This window comes from Nycticebus coucang, chromosome 1 (genome assembly GCF_027406575.1).
Source record: "Nycticebus coucang isolate mNycCou1 chromosome 1, mNycCou1.pri, whole genome shotgun sequence".
Classification (NCBI taxonomy): domain Eukaryota; kingdom Metazoa; phylum Chordata; class Mammalia; order Primates; family Lorisidae; genus Nycticebus; species Nycticebus coucang.
Genome location: NC_069780.1, coordinates 40,436,464 through 40,455,610, shown reverse-complemented (window position 1 = coordinate 40,455,610; position 19,147 = coordinate 40,436,464). Strand labels below are relative to the sequence as shown.

At 37.5% G+C, this 19,147-nt stretch overlaps 1 protein-coding gene across 26 annotated transcripts in view; it reads right to left on the bottom strand.

The window, feature by feature from the left end:
- The window catches only part of ANK2 (ankyrin 2), a 687,167-nt gene that overhangs the window by 181,887 nt on the left and 486,133 nt on the right, over positions 1–19,147 (bottom strand). For all 26 annotated transcript variants that reach the window (XM_053569130.1, XM_053568642.1, XM_053568030.1 and 23 more), the window contains one exon: positions 11,507–11,608. In XM_053569130.1, coding sequence (XP_053425105.1) covers positions 11,507–11,608 — 102 coding nt within the window. The remainder of the gene's footprint in view (positions 1–11,506; positions 11,609–19,147) is intronic.

Sequence of the window (19,147 nt, the reverse complement as noted above, 5' to 3'; positions counted from 1 at the left end):
TTTTCACATATCCAGCTACCTTGCTTTACTATCCTTACATCTTGATTTAAGTCTCACACATGTCAGAAAAGCACAACTAACTTACCTAATTTAATGTCTGGAGGTAGGTAATTAAAATATATGAGTTCTTGAAAACTCTTGAAATAAGAGTTGATAAGAAAGAGATGGATAGCAAATGGGCACATTACAGGCAGTGACAGAGAAGGGGAAGTGAAACTTGAATGCGAACCCTCACTGTGAATGTGGCTTCCTGGGTCAGACACTTTCCTAAACCAGAGTGCTTCTCATGAAGCCCTTTGTGTCCATACCTACAGATGCAGATGATTATAAACGGTGACTTACACCTCTGTTCTGCCGTCAGCGTAACTAACCTTGGCAAAGGAAACAATACACATTATTATAAAAAACAAGCATAGCCTCTTTACACATTCTTTATACATTCTCACTCCTTATTTCCAGTCATTATTTATCTCACCTCTTTCATGGTGGCATCTGTGAACTAAGAGCACCCATCACTGTGACGGAATTAATGTTTACTTAGCTGTTAGGACAATCAGGAGGAGCAAAGGAAATAGTGTACTATCTTTGTCAGACACAATTTAACGGATTTGACTGTGTCCTTGGCTAGTCCCCAGAGGTTTCTGATTTAATAAAGTAAATCAAATTATAGATGATCCGAGAGGAAATTTGTTTTATTAGGGAGCTCTTCTCAGATCTTCGAGGATATCTTTTTATCCCGAATGATGATTTTTCATGAAGCATTGGATAAACCTTAATCAATTTTAAATACTTATAATAAAACTTGGAATTTGGTAAGTCATTTATCATTGCATAGAGAAAGAGCTTAGAATAAGAATTCTTTGAATATACTGCTTTATATAGTCAACATCTGGACTGCCCCTTCATCCATAGAGATGGAGTCCCAGCTAGTGCCCCTCGGTGGCAGTTCCATTTTTGGCTATTGGCTTTTCCCCTCTGTCTACTCCATCAGATGTTTTTATCATATCACCCTCAAAATATACAGAATGATATTAATTATGATGGTGAGTTAGTCTGAGAGAAAAAGGAGTTGTAAAAATTGGTCTTTAGGGCAGCGCCTGTGGCTCAAAGGAGTAGGGCACCGGCCCCATATGCCGGAGGTGGTGGGTTCAAACCCAGCCCCAGCCAAAAGCTGCAAAAATAATAATAATAATAATAAATAAATAAAAAGAAATCGGTCTTCAAAATCTTACTAAGGATAATGAAGTTATAAGTACTGAGAAATAAATATTCTATCAATGAAAGAATAAGAAATTTAGTGACATAGGTATCACTATTTGTTTTATATTTTATACATTCTATATTGTAGTATATTTTATATATTATATCTTACGTTAGAATATTATATCTTACATGTAATGACACTAAAATTGTCAGAAGTCAAGTAATTTGCCCCATAGAACCTTACCACTTATGAAGGGAAGAGCAAAAAGTTGAAACTCAGATAGATCTGAATCCGAAACTCATGCCTTTTAAGTGTAAATAATTAAACTCCAAACCATTGTTTTAAACTATAGGTCATGATGCATAAATGGGTCATAAAATCAATTTAATGCTTGCTAATCAGCATATTTCAAATCATGAAGTAGAAGAAAAAATAGAATGCACTGTGGATGCCAAGTGCTGATTTTTTTTGATGAAAGTTTACACACACACACACACACACACTTGAAGAGAGAGAAATTCAGGAGGGCAGGGATGGATGGATGAGGTGAAACTTGGAAACTTCTGAGGAGGAGGGAAAGAAGCTATTTAGAATCCGTGGTCAGCATGAGGCACGCAGTGTGAGATATGAGTAGCCCAAGTCTCAGCTGTGGCGAGAGGGCTGGATGATTTGTAATTAACTACCACACTAGGAAAAAAGCAATTTTTCCTTGGGACCACAGTGTTTTATGAGGTCAAGATAGATCAAGAGATGTGTGACTTATACATGAATTAAGCCCTTGGCTCAAAGCTACCATAAATCAAATACAATTTAATGGCAGTTTATAGCACAAAGATAATAACCATGGGAAACATGATTCAGCAGGAACAGCGGCTTCCCCTCACCTCACACTCCACCTTGTTTGGCTGTGGTGCACACCTAAAAAGTTAGGGGGAGTTCACAGTTGGAGTAAGAGCTTCTCTTCAACAGCAGCTATCAGGGTGGGATTTAGAACACCACCGACTCCTGGCTGGATTCCCCGACCTCTTCTTCTTCCAGACAAACCCTGCGACTTCACCATCATTATCTGCCACTATCTCAGTCACTAGGTCCACCCCTGTCCTCCCAAATCTCACCCCTGCATGCCTCTGCAGGTCTCCTCGAACTTCCCATTTCCCAAAGCTCTTAAACAAATCCTTAGGATGCATGAACGTAGTCATCAGCAACAGCTCCACGTGCTAAATCTCTGAACATTCCTTTCAAGCTTCCTGCTCCAACTGAAATCCAAACACACTCTTTCCCTGAAGTCTACTCAAGCAGAGGATATTACTCCCCCATATTCCTAATAACCTCTGATCTGGGTGGAGCTGTATTTATGCTCCTTGCCTCTCACTGCTCTTCCAAACTTCCCCTCCTCCTCCATAAACCTCCCGATGTCATCTGCCTGCATCCCATTGATCCCAGGCCTTATTATCCCTTGGTGATTTTCCCTTGTACTTCAGCGCCACTTTCTCTAACACAGACGTGCATGTAGGTGATTTTCTCAAAACTCCAGACTTCCTGAAACTTTCTTGAAAACGCCAGACTCCAGAGGTTCCTGAATTCCTCTCTGCCTGTGACTAGTTCTTTTCTTTACCTGCCCACTAACTTCCATAGTCATACCTAGACTTTTTCATGTCCAATCATTGTGACTTTCCTCAGTGTCTCAATGTTAAGCACCAACCCTCAGAGCACCACTTAATCTCTCACTAATATATTCATACAATTCCAACTGTCTTTCAACCCTTGATACCCAGAGCCCATTCAACCTTTCATAGTTTCCACCTATCCCCTCACTTAGCTTAAACTTTATGCATAGTCTTTATAAGCACTTTTTACATTTCCTTGTTCGTAGCCTCAGTTTACTTGCATTTCTCCAGCTTTGACACACATGTTTGGCTAAAACACATTCCTAGTTCTAAGTAACTCCCCATGCGATCCCATGCCTGAAGGGGGCTGCAGAAAAGCACACACATGTGCTAGCCGAGACTCACGTTAAATTCCGGATCCTCAAGCAGGCCCCTGGCAATCATGCTCTTACCCTAATCATTACCCTCATCATTCTCTTTCCCAGTCTCCTGAATTACTGCTCCATGCCTTCTCTCTCCTCAGCCTCCGTCCCCTCCTCTCCCATCTTTACTCTCAGTTGATGATCTTGATTCACTGAAAAAAATAGAAGCAATTAAAAGAACTTCTACCCCTCGTCCAGCTCCCACACCACAGCCACCCTACTTCTGGCTCCCCTGTCCCATACATACGGTTCCTTTTCCTGAATTAGCCATGCTCCTAGCAAGGGCCGGACCCTCCACTTGTGTACAGGCCTCACCCCACCCTCTCATCTACTCAAAGACACCATCAGTAATTCTCCTCTCTCTTTCTCAGAATCATTGGATTTTCTTTTCCTGACATTTATTTTTTCCACCAATGAAAGAAAAATGCTATCATTTCTTTCATATTTTAAAAAAAGTCTCTCTTCTTCCTATTTCCTCTTCCAGCCATTTCCTTTGTTCTCTTTTTCCCTTTATAGAAAGAGTCCTGGGCGACGCCTGTGGCTCAAGGAGTAGGGCGCTGGTCCCATATGCTGGAGGTGGCGGGTTCAAACCCAGCCCCGGCCAAAAATCACAAAAAAAAAAAAAAAGAAAGAAAGAGTCCTTGAAGCAGTATTCGGTCCACTGCAGGAGCTCCAGTCGGCTTCCACCCCACTGAAACTGCTTTCCTCAACTCACCAGTTACCAGTGCCTTACCAAAGCAGTTGTTCAGTCCCTCACCTTACTTAACAGCATCTTAGAGTTGATCTTTTCATCCACCTGAAAATGATTTTTTCACTTGGCTTCCAAGGGACCACCCTGTCCAGGTTTCCTTCTTACATCGCTCACGTTACTCTTTTCCTTTCCCCTTTCTAGTTCCTCCTCATCTTCTTCAACCCTAAAAGTACCCCAAGACTTAGTCCTCGAACTTCATTTATTTTTCATAAACACCCTTTTTTGGTGACCCCATCCACTTTCATGGTTTTGAATACCACATATACAGTGAGTGCACCAAAATTTATACTTCTGGCCAAAACTTCTATTCTGGACCCCAGACTGAAATATTCAACTTCCTACTCAATATTTTGCATATTATGTAGTCACAGACAGATCAAATGTAATGGGTTTAGAAGTGACCTCCGATGAGTTCCTCAAACCTGCTCATCATGTAGAATTCTCCACCTCAATTAATGAAACTTCAACTTCCATTCTTCCCCCTGCCACCCTAATCTTCTAGTTTTTTTTTTTTTGTTTGTTTGTTTGTTTGTTTTGGCCGGGGCTGGGTTTGAACCTGCCACCACCGGCATATGGGACCGTCGCCCTACTCCTTGAGCCACAGGCACCGCCCAGCCACCCTAATCTTCATCCTTAAATCCTCTCTTTTACCCTCATCTTATATTAAATCCACTAACAAAATCAGCTCTATCTTAAAAATAGACCCAGAATTCAATCACTTCTCATCATTTCTCTTGCCAGTTGCCCTACTTTAAAATGCCTGACCTTTAATGTAAAGTCTTGCACCAATGTTCCCTCCCATCTTTGCTCCCCTTCAGTCAGTGTGTCAGTTTACATTACTTTTCTTCTAAAACTCTCCATCACTTCTCTGCTCATTCAGAATTAAACCAAAGTTTTTGAGATAACTACAAGGTCTCACATGCCCTTACGCTTCTCTCTACTCTCCCCTAACTTCCTCTGCTCTTCCTTTCCCTCCTCACTCCTGGCAGGCTAGCCTCCTCGCTGGCCCTTGAACATGCCAGCAGGCTGCCTCCGTGGGTTCTCACACTTGTCACGCCTCCTCCTAAAACGTGTTCCCTCCAAGAGTGCATGGCTTCCGTGCTCAACTCCTTCAGGCCTTCTGACTTTATCTGAAGTGACACACTTCCCCCCTTGTGCTCCCCTCTTTCTGTCCTGTTCTGTTTTCTCCGCATCCTTCACTGCCTTCTCTTTTTGTGAACCTGTAGCTTACTCTTTTCCTCGATGGTCATCTCTCTCCTTTCAGGTTGCAGATTGTAAGCTATCTGAGAGCAGGGCTTATACCTCCTTCTGTCTGCTCTGCCTGGCACCTAGAACAGGGTCTGCCATTTAATAAGCGCACAATACAGGCTTGAATCAAAAGATGAACAAATGGTGATCTTGAGTTCAAATTGGCAGAAAAGAATCCTGTGACTATCTGAGATGAGTTAGGAAGAGTTGAGTGGCTGCCTGGGAGTTATAGATTATAATCCATGCATTTTAGTCATGGGAAAAGAGTGTTCAGGAGAATTGCCAAAATAGATTCTCTTCTAAGCTAACCCACTGTAGCAGAGGAATTAAGGAGATAGTCATAAAAATAATTTGCATGAAGCTACTCCTGGCATTTTTAAAATGAAAGAAGAAGAAGAAATAAAAATATAAACAAAAAATAAAAATCAAAAACAAAAATAAGAAAAACAAAAAACAAACAAAAAAAGAATTGAAAAAATGAAAGAAGAGTCACTCAAAATCTTCATAAACCTGAATAGTTGCCGTAGAGGGGTGGAGGGATTGGTGTGTTTCGACTTAATGGGCACCATGTAAGGGTACTGAACACCTTTATGTGTGGGGCACGGCTACAAGGGGGACTCTACCTAACAAATGCAAACATTGCGACCTGGTTGTTTGTACCCTCACATTAAACTGAAATTTTAAAAAACTTGCATAGTTGCAAATAATGACAAAGTTTTTTAGAACTAGGGGTAAGTAGCTGGTGAAAACTCTCTACTGGAATTACATTATATTGAACACGTAACAACAATAAAATGAAAACTGTAAGTACTCAAAATATTAGATAGCCATTCTTCAATTACAATCTGAATCAGCACTACCTGGCATAGAGCAAGGACTATCATTCATGTACCAAGGAAGATTATAGAATGGTCTAGAATCCAAAAACCCATAATCAGAACCAGACAAAAGCATCACCCTTTGTTTCTTCTAAATGAGGAGTCAATAATAACTATCAGATATATGGTTATATTATTTGTGCATTAAACTTGTATCTGATTTAACTGACAGAAAACTGTATATAGTTCATTTTGAGTTTCATTAATTCCATGAATTCAGTTCTCTTATTCATTTTCATTGCCTTTAAAAAGTCTCAGGCTAATAGAATTGTTTCAATACTTTTAAAGAGAGGTTGGAACCAGATGGATCCAAATGACATTTGTAAAAAAGACTTTAGTTCCAGAAAAAGATTTTAGTTTAATACAACCCAGATACATAGTAACTGTTACCAAATTGCTACTAAACATAACCTTTTCTATTTGATGACACAGGCTTTGGTAATGAATATCTTTTATGTCTGTGCTGTCTGGGTGAATTAGTACCATGTTTGCTAGAGCTTAGCTTAGAATCAGTATCAAAAGATTACATTATTATGACATGGATTCTCATTATCACTAATATTTATCAAGTGCTTGCTTTGCTAAGCATTTTGCAAACATCTTATTTAATCATCACGACAACACTATAACTTCAGTGTTGTTATGATCAATGTAGTTTAGAAAACCTAGGCCTAGTGAGGGTCACACAGCTGGTAAGTGGAGGAAATTAGAATTTGGACTCCAGCACACACATTTTTAATGCGACTTCCAAAAAGGCTTTGCAGTCTGAGTCATACTGTGTGAATACATGCTAAAGTCATTGTTGGTTATATCTTCTTGTTGCTAAAGGCCTAGTATTTTTAGGAACATTAATATTGTTTTGAAATGGTGCTTTGACCTTGCCTTCTGTTTTTGAGAAGGGAAACAGGATTTAACTGATATTTTTATACCTTTACACATTCATGGTAAAGGGTCAATACCAAATCAGGACATTTTAAGAACTATTAATCCTTGGTGTCATATCCAGGATTATATCCAAAAATGCTAAATGATAGGCCTTTATTTTGAGCTCACAGTAATGAAACCAATAAATTTTATACATAAAATTTTATAAATTTTATAAGTTATACCAGGTATAAACCTGAGTATCTAAACCTTTCAAGGTTTTTATTGAATTGTAACTGGCTATAAATTTTTATTTAAATGTTATAGAGTCTATCTTTTAATACCCAGATGTCAACATTATAACAGTATTTAATCATGCCAAATTACTAAATAGATACATAATAAGAGTATAAACATTTATAAGTTTCAGAAATGGAGTAAGTGCTAAAATTCATTCTTCTGAATGTACATGACATAAGTTACTGATTTAATCTTTTAAAGGAAAAAATATTATCAACCATATTTTTAATCATGAAGAAAAGAAAAATGAAAATGAAGGTTTTTTTCAAGAGTCTATTATGTTGTGTTGAATTGTAAATTTTTCTTTTGTACTTTGAATGATTAATAACCAAATGGTATTTTTAGGTTAAATTTCAAACTTCTCATGGTAGTTATGAGACCAATTTTATAAGGGAAAAAAATGTGACTCAAATTTCAGTTTAAGGCATCTTACTTAGCACGCCAACACATGTGATATTTTTGGAAAACTGGTGCAGCCCAGATTGCCTTTCATTGAGAAATACAACAGGGTACAGAAAGTCCTGGTTTCTATGTTACGTATCATAATGCTCCCTAGAAACTCAGGCTTAGAAACAAAATAGAGGGTACACTTTCCTTCCTTTTTTCATATGCCATATTTGATTTGAGTATTGCATATTTAGAAATAGCAATACTTTAATTGGACATATGCCACATTTGCCCTACTGGTTGTTGGGAAATTATTTTCTTTTCTGTATTTTGAATTTTAGTAATAATCCTGGTGGTGGTGCTCTTTGACTTAAAAGTTCCTTTCACTACCTATTGTATTACTCTAAGGGTAAAAAAAGTTCTTTTTATGTTAACAGTGGTAGATTAAAAAAAAATAAGAATAGAGCTTTGACATAAAGGATATCACCACTGTATGCTTGAGGGAAAGAGGGAGAGGGAAGGGGGGAGGGGGGGTGGGTTGATAGAGGGAAGGATAGTAAGGCGACCACACCTATGGAGCACATTGCAAGTACAAGTTGGATCTATCAGGTGTAGAACACAAATGTCTTAATGCTGTAATTGGGTAAATGAAGTGAAAGCTATGTTGATTAGTAGGATGTAAGCACTCCAATTTGTACAAATAATCAACACATCGAATCCCATAATGGCATAAATGTATTTATGATCTATGTACAAATGACTTAATAAAAATTAAATTAGAAAAAGGGGGTAATTCCAAATAGCTACTGCGGATGTCCTGAAGAAGATAAACTTGCATATGGGAGACAGATCTGCGTGACCCTGGGAACATCACTTAACCACTTGTGGGCTCAGATTTGTAAACATGGGCTAATTCCTACTTCGTAACATTTTCTTAGCTGATTGATAAAATACTGTGTGTAAAGTCCTCAGCACAATGTCTGATACATGGAGCTAATTAGTTAACATTAGTCATTTTATTTTCCTAGTCTTTATTTATATACATTCCTGAATATGAATAATAAAGAATTATCAAAGAGACATTTATACCCATATTTCTTTCATATTTCATAATTTAACTTACAATACAACCCAGAAATATAAGCACTGAATATATTATTATTATACTATTTCAAAATTTAGAAAATTGCCACTTTCTGGATGAAAAAGACTTCTCAAAAGGGAAAATGGAACTTGAATTTGAGCCTGTAATCTCTAATTTTGTGTGAGTGTAATGACACCATTCATGATGTCTGCTCACAGAAATTGGTCATAAATGTTCTTTTTTTCCATAGTGCCAGGAGATGGCTGGCCACTGTAAGAAAATGTTAGTCTCAAGAAGTTAATTTGGTCTATAAATCTGATAAGAATTGAGTTTTTCCTGTTGAGAGATTATCCTTTTTCAAAATAACCCTAAGACTTTTCATATAATTACTGTAATAAACTGTTTGTTAGACTTTAGAGTAAAATGGACTTGGTTAGATATGAGGTAGTTTCATTTTCCCCGAGTTCTCTTTTTTTGGTGTTATTTATGTTAAGTTTACCTAAATTAACTATAATAATAGTTTCATTGCCTATTTTCTAGCTTATTACAAATTAAGAAAGTTAATGACTTGATATTAAAATTTGGGAGGTGCATTTAATCTACTTAAAGAAACCTAAGGTAACATGTCAAAATTATGAAGAATTTCATATTCAACTTCATAGGCATTTTATGGAATAAGGTCATATCCAAATGGAAGCTTGGATGTTCTTTCTTTCTTAAGGTAGCTAATACACCTAACATTCAAATTACTTGTTCAAAAGAACATTAAAACATATCAGATGAAATGATTCAAAATAGAAAATAAGATGGATAGGCAATGTAGATGTAATATATGAAAATCTTATGTATTAGGATCAAGTCCTTTGTCTTTATTTCATAGGTCACTGTTAAGAACTGTGTAAAGTCTGGGATGTTGTTTTACCTGAAAGCTAAAGAGCTCAACTGTTAGTATTTCATGATGCTGGTATAAGACACAAGTATCCTAGGTCAGGAACAAGCAATTTTATCACTCATAGCAAAAGCAGTAGCCGATGCCAGCATGTTGCTTCTTCCAGTTGTTATGCTGTTCTCTCTCCAAATCTAACAGGGTTGACCAAAAGGGCCATGATGGATACCTATTCATATGGGTTGTGTTACAGGAGAACACTGACCTTGGGAAATTCACACAAGCCTGCTTTTTAGCTGGGGGAAGTGTCACCCCATCCCTGGAGGATGCCCACTAGAAATACCTTCCTAAGAAATGGCACAGATGAAAATCAACCCAATTATCTCCAAAAATAACTTCAGGTATGCTCAGAATCACAGACAAATGCTTTTCCAAACATCGCGTAGCTCTCAACATTTTCTTCATGACAAAAGACACATTCCCTTATGTGGAGGATAAGAAATGGTGTCATCAGTGGCAATGCTTTCTACGTCGATGACTCTCCGAGTAAGGGAAATCCAGTCCCTTTGCCTCCAGGTGGTTCCTATACAACTGCCCCATAGATGTAGCCATCAAAACTTTGGGGAGGGAGGAAATGTCATAACTATATTTTTATTTTAGAAAGATCATTCATGGCAAAGTGTGGAGAATTGAGCAGAGTAGACCCTGAAGACAGAACCTAACTAAGGAAGTCGTTACGATAACCCTGGCATGTCACCATGGTGATCTGAGTTAATGTAATTTGATGTAGAAGGTGGAGACAGAGGATGGCTGGCAACTATAAGAAAAATAAACTGGCCTGGGAAAAACTTCTTAAACTAACTCAAGAAGTTAAATTGGTCCATATATCTGCTAAGAGAGTACTGGGCTAGAGAAGGAGGAAGAGGAGGAAAGAGGAATAACTGGGTTGGAATTGAGATATTAATGAGGAAATCAGCAGGTAAGAATCTGAAAGTAGAGCAAGTTTGGGGATAAAAGAACATGTTCAGTTTCTGAAAAGTTTTATTTGAGAGATTTATTAATTTTAGGAGTCTATCAGTTAAAGATAATAAGGCTCGAAATCTACCAGGATATAGAAACAAGCATGTCATAGATGATTTGGAATCTAATAATGAAATTGACCTCTTGTTAACTTAAAATTAGCATGATCATTCACTTCCCAGTCAGGTCTCTATCAACCACTCCTTCTACCACCCCTCCCCAACACCAACAATTTAGCACAGTATGGTGAATACTGGGCTCTGCTAAACACGTTAATTCATGGCAGAAAAATCTTAGTCAAAGTTAGCACAAAAAAATCAACATTTCTGGTACCCAAATAATATTCTCTAAAGTCCTTATCAAATAATGTGAGGAATAAATACTATAAACACTTTATTTAAGTCAATAGTTTCAAACTGTTCTAATGACAAGCCATAATAAGGGAAATAATTTTAATTTTGTCCTCTTATTTCTCTATACCAAATTACAACTATCAGTCACCCATGAGTAAAACACACATAATAGGCAAGAAAAGAGGTGGATGATAAATGAGAAGCAAAACATCATTCTTGGTCAACGTTCCACTTAAGGGTGGAACAGATCATTTCACAGACAAAAAGGACATTCAATTGTTCTATTATCAATTTATCTATTTTTCTAGCAATATTAGCTCCAGATACAAATATCTGATGCTCAAAAAGTTGGTAAGGGAGCAAAAATGGGGTTGTGTAAGACTGAGTCGTTGCTATTTTAGTAAACTTAATGAAGACAAAAAATAACCTTGGGCTCTGAGAATGTATCTAGATTAGAGTCTCTCCATTCATTGCACAGCAGGCAGCCAGCGGCCGCTCTCACCTGGTTGCAGGTATTGATGTCGATGCCCCCCTTCAGGTACTCCACTACCTTGTCCAGGTTGCCCGCTCTGGCAGCACGGAGGAAGCTCGCATTGCTGTCAGACTGTGAGAAAAAAGAGCAGACTCTTAGCAAACTATTGATGAAATAAAGACGTATCAATTACAGAAAGACAAGAATGTGTACACTGCAGAGAAGAAAAACTTCAGTTGGAAATCTTTGAACACTGAGTTTAAAACATTGCATAATTATTTGCAGTGTAAAGTAGCAATTTTGTGCCATGTCTACAGCATTAAGTCAAAGGGAGATATTCTCTACTATATAAAAGAGTATAAAAGACCCAGTAAGATGAAAATAGTTGTTACTGCTTTATTGCAAATCTTCGGCCACATTCAAACACACATTTATTCTACTCCCAAATCCCAGTGTTATTCATTTTTAGCTTCAGGATTCTGGTGACTTTAGATTGAACCTAGTGGACAGTCAGCAAAGAACCAGAAAACCAAAAGAAATTAAAGCTATTAGGTTTCTGCTTTCTTTTTCTTTGCTGTTGGTTTTCAGATGAGTGGTAGGGTGAGTGCTTAGTAGTCATCTGTCTTCACAACAAGAGAATAATATACATAATATAATAAAAAAGCTCCAAAAATGCTTTGGGGAAAGAGGATTACACTGCTTGGCAGGTGTGGACTGGACTGATGCAAATTATGTCAGCCCAGTGACTTTGGAAAAACATGATTAAATTGATACCAGCTGACACAATACCAGACTAAATTCTCTTGGTAAAGATGATCACTCTGGATGGAGTCTGCTTTTTAAGTTTCTCATCTTCCCACACTCCTATCTAAATCTGATGCTAGAAGAATCAGCCAAATTCTCCTCAAGAAAAGTCCTTAGGAGAGTCAGTCCAGAGATGTAGCTACAAACACACTGACCCTCTGCCTTGATTAAGAAGTCTGACTTTCCACCTTAACACAATAATGTCGTCAAACTTTTGCTAGGTTCCAAAACACTTGCCCAACTCTCGCAGTTTTGCTTGTAATATGTGACTACAGAGAAAATGGTAGCATGAAAAGAGACATAATTTACTCTTAGGAATTAAAATCCAAGGTTGATGACTCCTAACCAGACATCCTCCTCACTGGCCTATACCACCTCCCTTGCTCAAAAAATGTAGTTGGCAGGAACTCTTGGCTTACTCCACCACAGCTGTTTATTATGTTGGTGGTGATGTACAGAAATGGAAATGAAAGTATTTCCTCTGGGAGTTTCAAGTATGGAATTACCTGCATGCTGCTAACATGATTTACACATGGGAAGACTGAAAACTATAGAACTAAATTACCTCACTTTTAACCTAAATACCACAGCGGTTTATACATTTACAAATGAGATAGATAATTTATTAAGAGTGGAAAGGTCTGTCTGAAATCCATATATCCAGAATTCGTGCTCTGATCCTTCAGAGATTCACCGCAGTATGATTAACGTCCCACTGGTCTTCCCTCTCCCCACACCTCTGCCATGCCTCACTCTTCTTCCTTCCTGAAAGCTGTGCCCAGGGCAGAGTGCCCTATGCATATCTGCAAGCTGCAGTGAGAAATTGCAACTCATTTTCATATTCTATGAAATGATTTTGCTGTTTGCAGCAAATGCTAAATTCCAAGAGGATTCCTAGCTTCCGGTTTGTTATCACAGCACTTTACAGTGGGTCAGGCACAGTGGCTCACACCTGTATGTAACCCTACCGCTTTGGGAGGCTGAGGTGGGAATTTGAGACCACCCTGAGCAAGAGCAAAACCCTGTCTGTCACTCTGGGAGGCCAGTGCAGGTAGATAGCTTGAGCTCACGAGTTCGGGACCAGCCTGAGCAAAAGCAAGACCCCTGTCTCTACTAAAAATAGATAAAGTAAGGCAAGAGGATCACTTGAGCCCAAAAGTTGGAGGCTATTGTGAGCTATGATGCCACAGCACTCTACCCAGGGTGACAGCTTGAGACTGTGGAAAAAAAAAAAAAAGAAACCAAAACCCACAACCTGTATCTCTAAGAAAAATAGAAAGTAGTCCCAGCTACTACCCTGTTTCCCCGAAAATAAGACAGTGTCTTATTTTAAGGTGTGCTCCCAAAGACGCGCTAGGTCTTATTTTCAGGGACGTCTTATCTTTCCTGTAAGTAGGTCTTATTTTTGGAGGATGTCTTATTTTCGGGGAGACAGGGTAGGAAGGCTGAGGCAGGAGGATTGCTTGGGCCCGGGAGCTGGAGGTTGCTGTGAGCTAAGCTGATGCCCCTGCACTCTATCCTGGGCAATAGAGTGAAAGTCTGTCCCAAAAACAAACAAACAAAACTTAAACCAAAACAAAACAATGAACAGAATACTATTGATGTGTATTATGTCACCTCAATATCTCACAAGAATCATTATTTTTACTGTAAAACCACAAAAAATTTATTAGGTCAGAAACATCAAAGAAAATATTCCTGTATATACAGTTTTGTTTTTCAAAAGAAATCTACATGCTATGTGATGTTAGAGAGTGTTCCTGTAAAGTACTTTCAATTTGTACATGACACACATAACTAGAGGCACATTTATTGAGTGTTTTTACTGTGGTTCAGGATCAGAGCGAAAGGAGTCCTATACATTAGGTCATAAATGCAATAGTGCTGTGATGAAGGAACTATTACTGGGCTCATTTAGCAAGTGAAGAAAGAGCTTTAGAACTTTTCCAAGGTCACACATTTTTCAGTGAAAAGATCCAAGATTTAATTTATGTTTATCAGATTCAGAGCTGTGAGTTTTATCTGCTTTCATACACTACCCCTCCAAAGAATCAAAACGGGTGTCACTACCGATTTCTAACCTATCAGCTATGGGCTTATCTCATCTGTGTTGACCACGGTGATGCCCTTTGTTCTACCTATTCATTCTGTAAGTCAAGGCCATACTGAAGAGAGTGCCTCAGCTGGAGAGGGAGTTCGTGGCTGCCCTGTCCACTCTCACGTCTAGGGATTGGGGATGAGATTGAGGACGGCTTTTGCTCTTACATAGAAAAAACAAGTTTTCATAACTGTTTTTCTCCTTTCTGAATCAAACTTTTAAAAAGTGGATGCTAGTCAAAGAGTTACAGCAAATCCCTGGAATTTTATCAATGTTCCCAGTGTTCTGGAGGGGCTAAATCTAACGGAAAAATAATATGTGAACCATCCTGCCAGGGACCACTTCAGCAGTTGAGTCATAGGAGACTGGTTTAAGTTGAATTCCTCTAGAAACGTATTAAGGGATTTAGTTTTCCCCAAGTGAGAAAATGCACTAAATGGAAGAATTATTATAAAATGGTCCAAAAATGTGTGCTTTAAGGGCAGAATTAAAATGAGGTTTCACAATTTATGTATAGCGATTGACTTTATTGAAGGTCAAATATATATACCTGCATGGAAACATTCTCCCTGCCCTTCCACAGAGCCGCACACGCATTCTGCCCTGCAATGAGGTCAAGCTGTGATTATAGCTCTTGACACAGAGCTTTGGATAAACAGTGGTTACTCTGGTTATTTCAATCAATACAGAGATGAAAGAGGATTCAAAGATTCATGAAAAGAGATGCTAGAATTCTATTATTCTGTTTCCCAACTGACTATCACAAAAGTAAGAATTTTGAAATCAAATATAAGGGGTAAAGCAAGCTTTCAAAATAGATTTTTCTTTGTTCAAACAAGAGATTTCACAATAAAAGGACAATAAAGAGAAAAATGAGGCAATGGCAACTCCTTCTGGAGAAAGTCTCAGACAAATGTAAGACTAGCTTCTCTGCTTTGCTCCCTTATGTCCCTCGGACACGCAAATCCTAAATTCAATTATACTTATGCCTATAAAATCTGACTCTGGACAAGAAATTAAAATGCTGAGTCCCACCTATTTTAATCTCCAACAGATGGATGTCATTAAAACTTGCCCCCTTTCTAACCCCAGGATGACATCTCCAGCCAAGAAAGAAAAATTTCCTCGCAAACTCTTCTTGACATAGTTCTGCACGTTTTTTCTATGTGAATGTTACAAAAACAGAAAAACTCTCTTAGCACCCAGCAGCGAGGACATGAAAGGATCTATGTGCATTGATACCGCCACATTTTATCTTAAAAGAGTGCTCTGGGGCATACTCACAGGGGGCCATGTGTTTGCTGTAAGATTTTTTTAAAAATTCTATGCTTACATTTCAATAATAACCTAATAAGAAAAAAAAAGTAGCATATCCCAGGTCATCTGGATGGCTACTCTGTAATTAAGTACAACCATATAATTTTGGCATATGCCTTTGTGTTTATAATTCAGTGCATAACAAGTGAAGTCTAAATAATATATAAATGCATGACAGGCAGGAAGTTTTGTTGTAGGGTAGAGAGGAAGGGTCAGTCAGTGAATCTGGTCATCACACTTAGAAGGGTGGTAAAGACATCAGAACTAAGAGAGCCTGAACAGCAGCATTCAGTAGCATATTCATGTTGCGAATAAACATATGACTCAGATGCTTCATAGATAGGCCCAACTTGCGTCAACCATTAGCAATGAGTATAATAGAAAATCCACAGCAAAACATTTTTCAGTTCCCAATTTTACCTTTTATTGGATTGAGTATACAGCTCTATCACAATACTAACTTTATCTCCAAGTGTGCCAACAGAGCTTTCAAAGATTATTAAATGCATGCTATTAAAATTGACAGTGGCAAATTTCTCTCATAGCTTTAAGCTGAACTAGGAAAGAAAACTTTGAACTTACTAATAAGAGTTTGGGCCACATGCTTACCAAAAAGCATTCTTTATATTGTTTTTACTGAAGTCAAATTCAGAGAAAATAATAAATTAAATATAGAACTCTTTTTATTATTAATCTCAACATTTTTTACTTAGCTTTAGAAATTTCTGTCCGTTCTATTAAATTGGTATCATTTATTTAAATAACGTCATACTAATAAAACTTAGATAATTAAGTTTTGCTTCATTTGTAAAGGTTCCCTTTCAGTAGTAGCAGTTTTTATGTTTTTAATATTTAAATTAACACTATAATAAAAATAACACTGAAGGTACTTAAATTCTTTTAAAGTTTTTTTTATGCTTTAAAGCAATCAATGCATTGTTCAAGTTTGACAAGCACTTGTGCAAAAGTGTGAATCCGCCACCAATCTCAACTAGCCCTAAGACAGTAACACAGAACACCTCCTCTCACAGTCTCTGGCTTATGATATATCCTCCACAAATATTTGCTGGCTGAAATACTTGCATGAAATATTTGCTGAAAAATTTGCAACCTAAAACAAAGCACATGGTCCTAGTGGAATTTAAGGAATCTGCTTTTCTTAGGAAGCAGTTATCTTTATAAAAACAGGGTGATTTACCTGCCTAGCCTGAGATCTACATTTTTATATCAATACAAAGTAAATAAAAATCTAGTAAAATAACTTGAGGAGAAAAACTTTAATATGAATACCAGAAAATATGGGTCATTTGTTACAATTCCTTAGGTCTCTTCCTAGGAATGTAGGATCAGTTAAAATACATGTTCAGCAGATCATGTATGATCTTGGGTTTTTGTATGTCTCAATTTTTTAATCAAAAAATAAATGTGCTTTATAGAGTTGACAGAAGGATTAACACACATAGGACAATTTGAACGTCCTTAGACCTATGATAGGCACAGAAGATACAGAGTTTTTTCCATACTTGTGATTTTTCTTGGAAGACATCCGCGCAAAACAATAGCAAATCAAATTATAGATGCATAGACATGATTTTTTAACTGTGAAAGTTGTTAGCATACTATGTTGCCAGCAGGTCAAAACTACACCAGAGCACTTAAAAATATGTTATAGTGGGGGCTGGGCACAGGGGGCTCATGCCTGTAATCCTAGAACCCTGGGAGGCCAAGGCAGGAGGATCACTTGAGCTCAACAGTTCGAGACCACCCTGAGTAAGAGCCAGACCCTGTCTCTACAAAACATAGAAAAATTATCCAGGTGTTGTGACAAGTGCCTGTAGTCCCAGCTATTTAAGAGGCATGAGCCCAGGAATTTGAACTAGGCTGAGGCCATAGCACTCAAGCCTGGGCAACAGAGTGAGACTCTTGTCTCAAAAAAATAATAATAATAATTTTGTAGCGTTCAGATGCAAAGGGACAAAAAGAGAACCAAAACTGAGTGTGTTCTGCCTCTAATGATGAAGATTTTCCAAAACCCCTTTTTGTGATATTGGTATGCTTTTACTGTACCTTTATATTCATACTTCAATGTAGGGACTGTTAGAATTTGTAATTAATTCAGCTCTTTCATTAGCTCAAATTTTATTGCTATCCTGCTGAAAACCAAAAATTTAGGGGCCCTCAAGAACTGCAGGCTGGATATACTAGCATTTTTCAGGAAGAATTCCACCCACTGCCTTCCTAAAGTCAGAACACATCAGTGATGTAAATCACTTTACACTGAAAAATCTCACATGGCAATGGGGACTTTATTCAGCTGCCACCAGAAATAAAAACTTCTCTAAACCACAAATTTGTACATGCCAGCTCAAGTATGCAGCTTCAAATACATTTCTAATGTCATTCCACAGGCCTTTGGATTGCTACTAAATGTCAGATTACTGACGGGTGTCTAATATTCAGAAGAATGAGTTAATGCAACTTTCCAAAAGGGTATGCTCCATCTGAAGTCCTGTGCGCAAAAAAAAAAAAAAAAAAATTGGTGCAGACCTAAAAATGAACTCTAGAAACCTTTTAGGTGAGGGGAGAAGCGAGAGTGAATTTAGGTGTTTGTATTTTTACTTCTGAAATGTTTTTGTTAATTATTAACACATAAAATTGAGAATTGGAATCAGAACGATATCTAAGTTTAATTAAATAGATACATTCTGCCTGAATATTTTAAGCAACTATCTTTTTGTTATATGAGAACACTTAAAATTTCATTTTTATTCAGTCTGTGATATTTTCCCGTTAACTTAGTATTATATTTTAACGTTGAGTTTTGGCAGCACACTAGATAAATTATTTCACTCCTCAATGATTTTCCTAAGATATCATCCATGAAAAGGAAGAACCACCTACAGCATACCAATTCCATCCCTTCCAAAACACTAGATGATTTTGTAATACTCTGCTGGGATTCACAATTCCTTTGTATAGTTCTTAGATTTTACAAGAGAGTGAAACAAGCATATTAAATCGAAGGGAATGGATGAAACATATCCATATGAGACATTGACAGAGCTCCCAGATGTAAAACAGGTCAGACACAAAGCAGGGCATCTTTTTTATTTAATTTATTAAGAGTTAAAAATCTGGCAAAACTAACCTATAGCATTAGAAGTCAGTAGTAGTTAGTTTCTGGGAAGAGTCAGGATGAGGCTTTTATTTGCTGGTAATATTCTAATTCTACTTTCCAGTTCTGGGTTTTATTAAACAGGCATGTTCACTTTCTGAGAAACAACCAAGATGAACATTTATAATGTATGCATTTTTCTTCATGTATACTATAAATAAGAGAAAGATTTACTTAAAAATATGATGGCTTTGGAAAATAGTAGTTGTTCCTAATTTGTACCATGATAACAAAAATCACAGAAGAGTAAATAGATTTGAAAATTAGTATTCGAAAG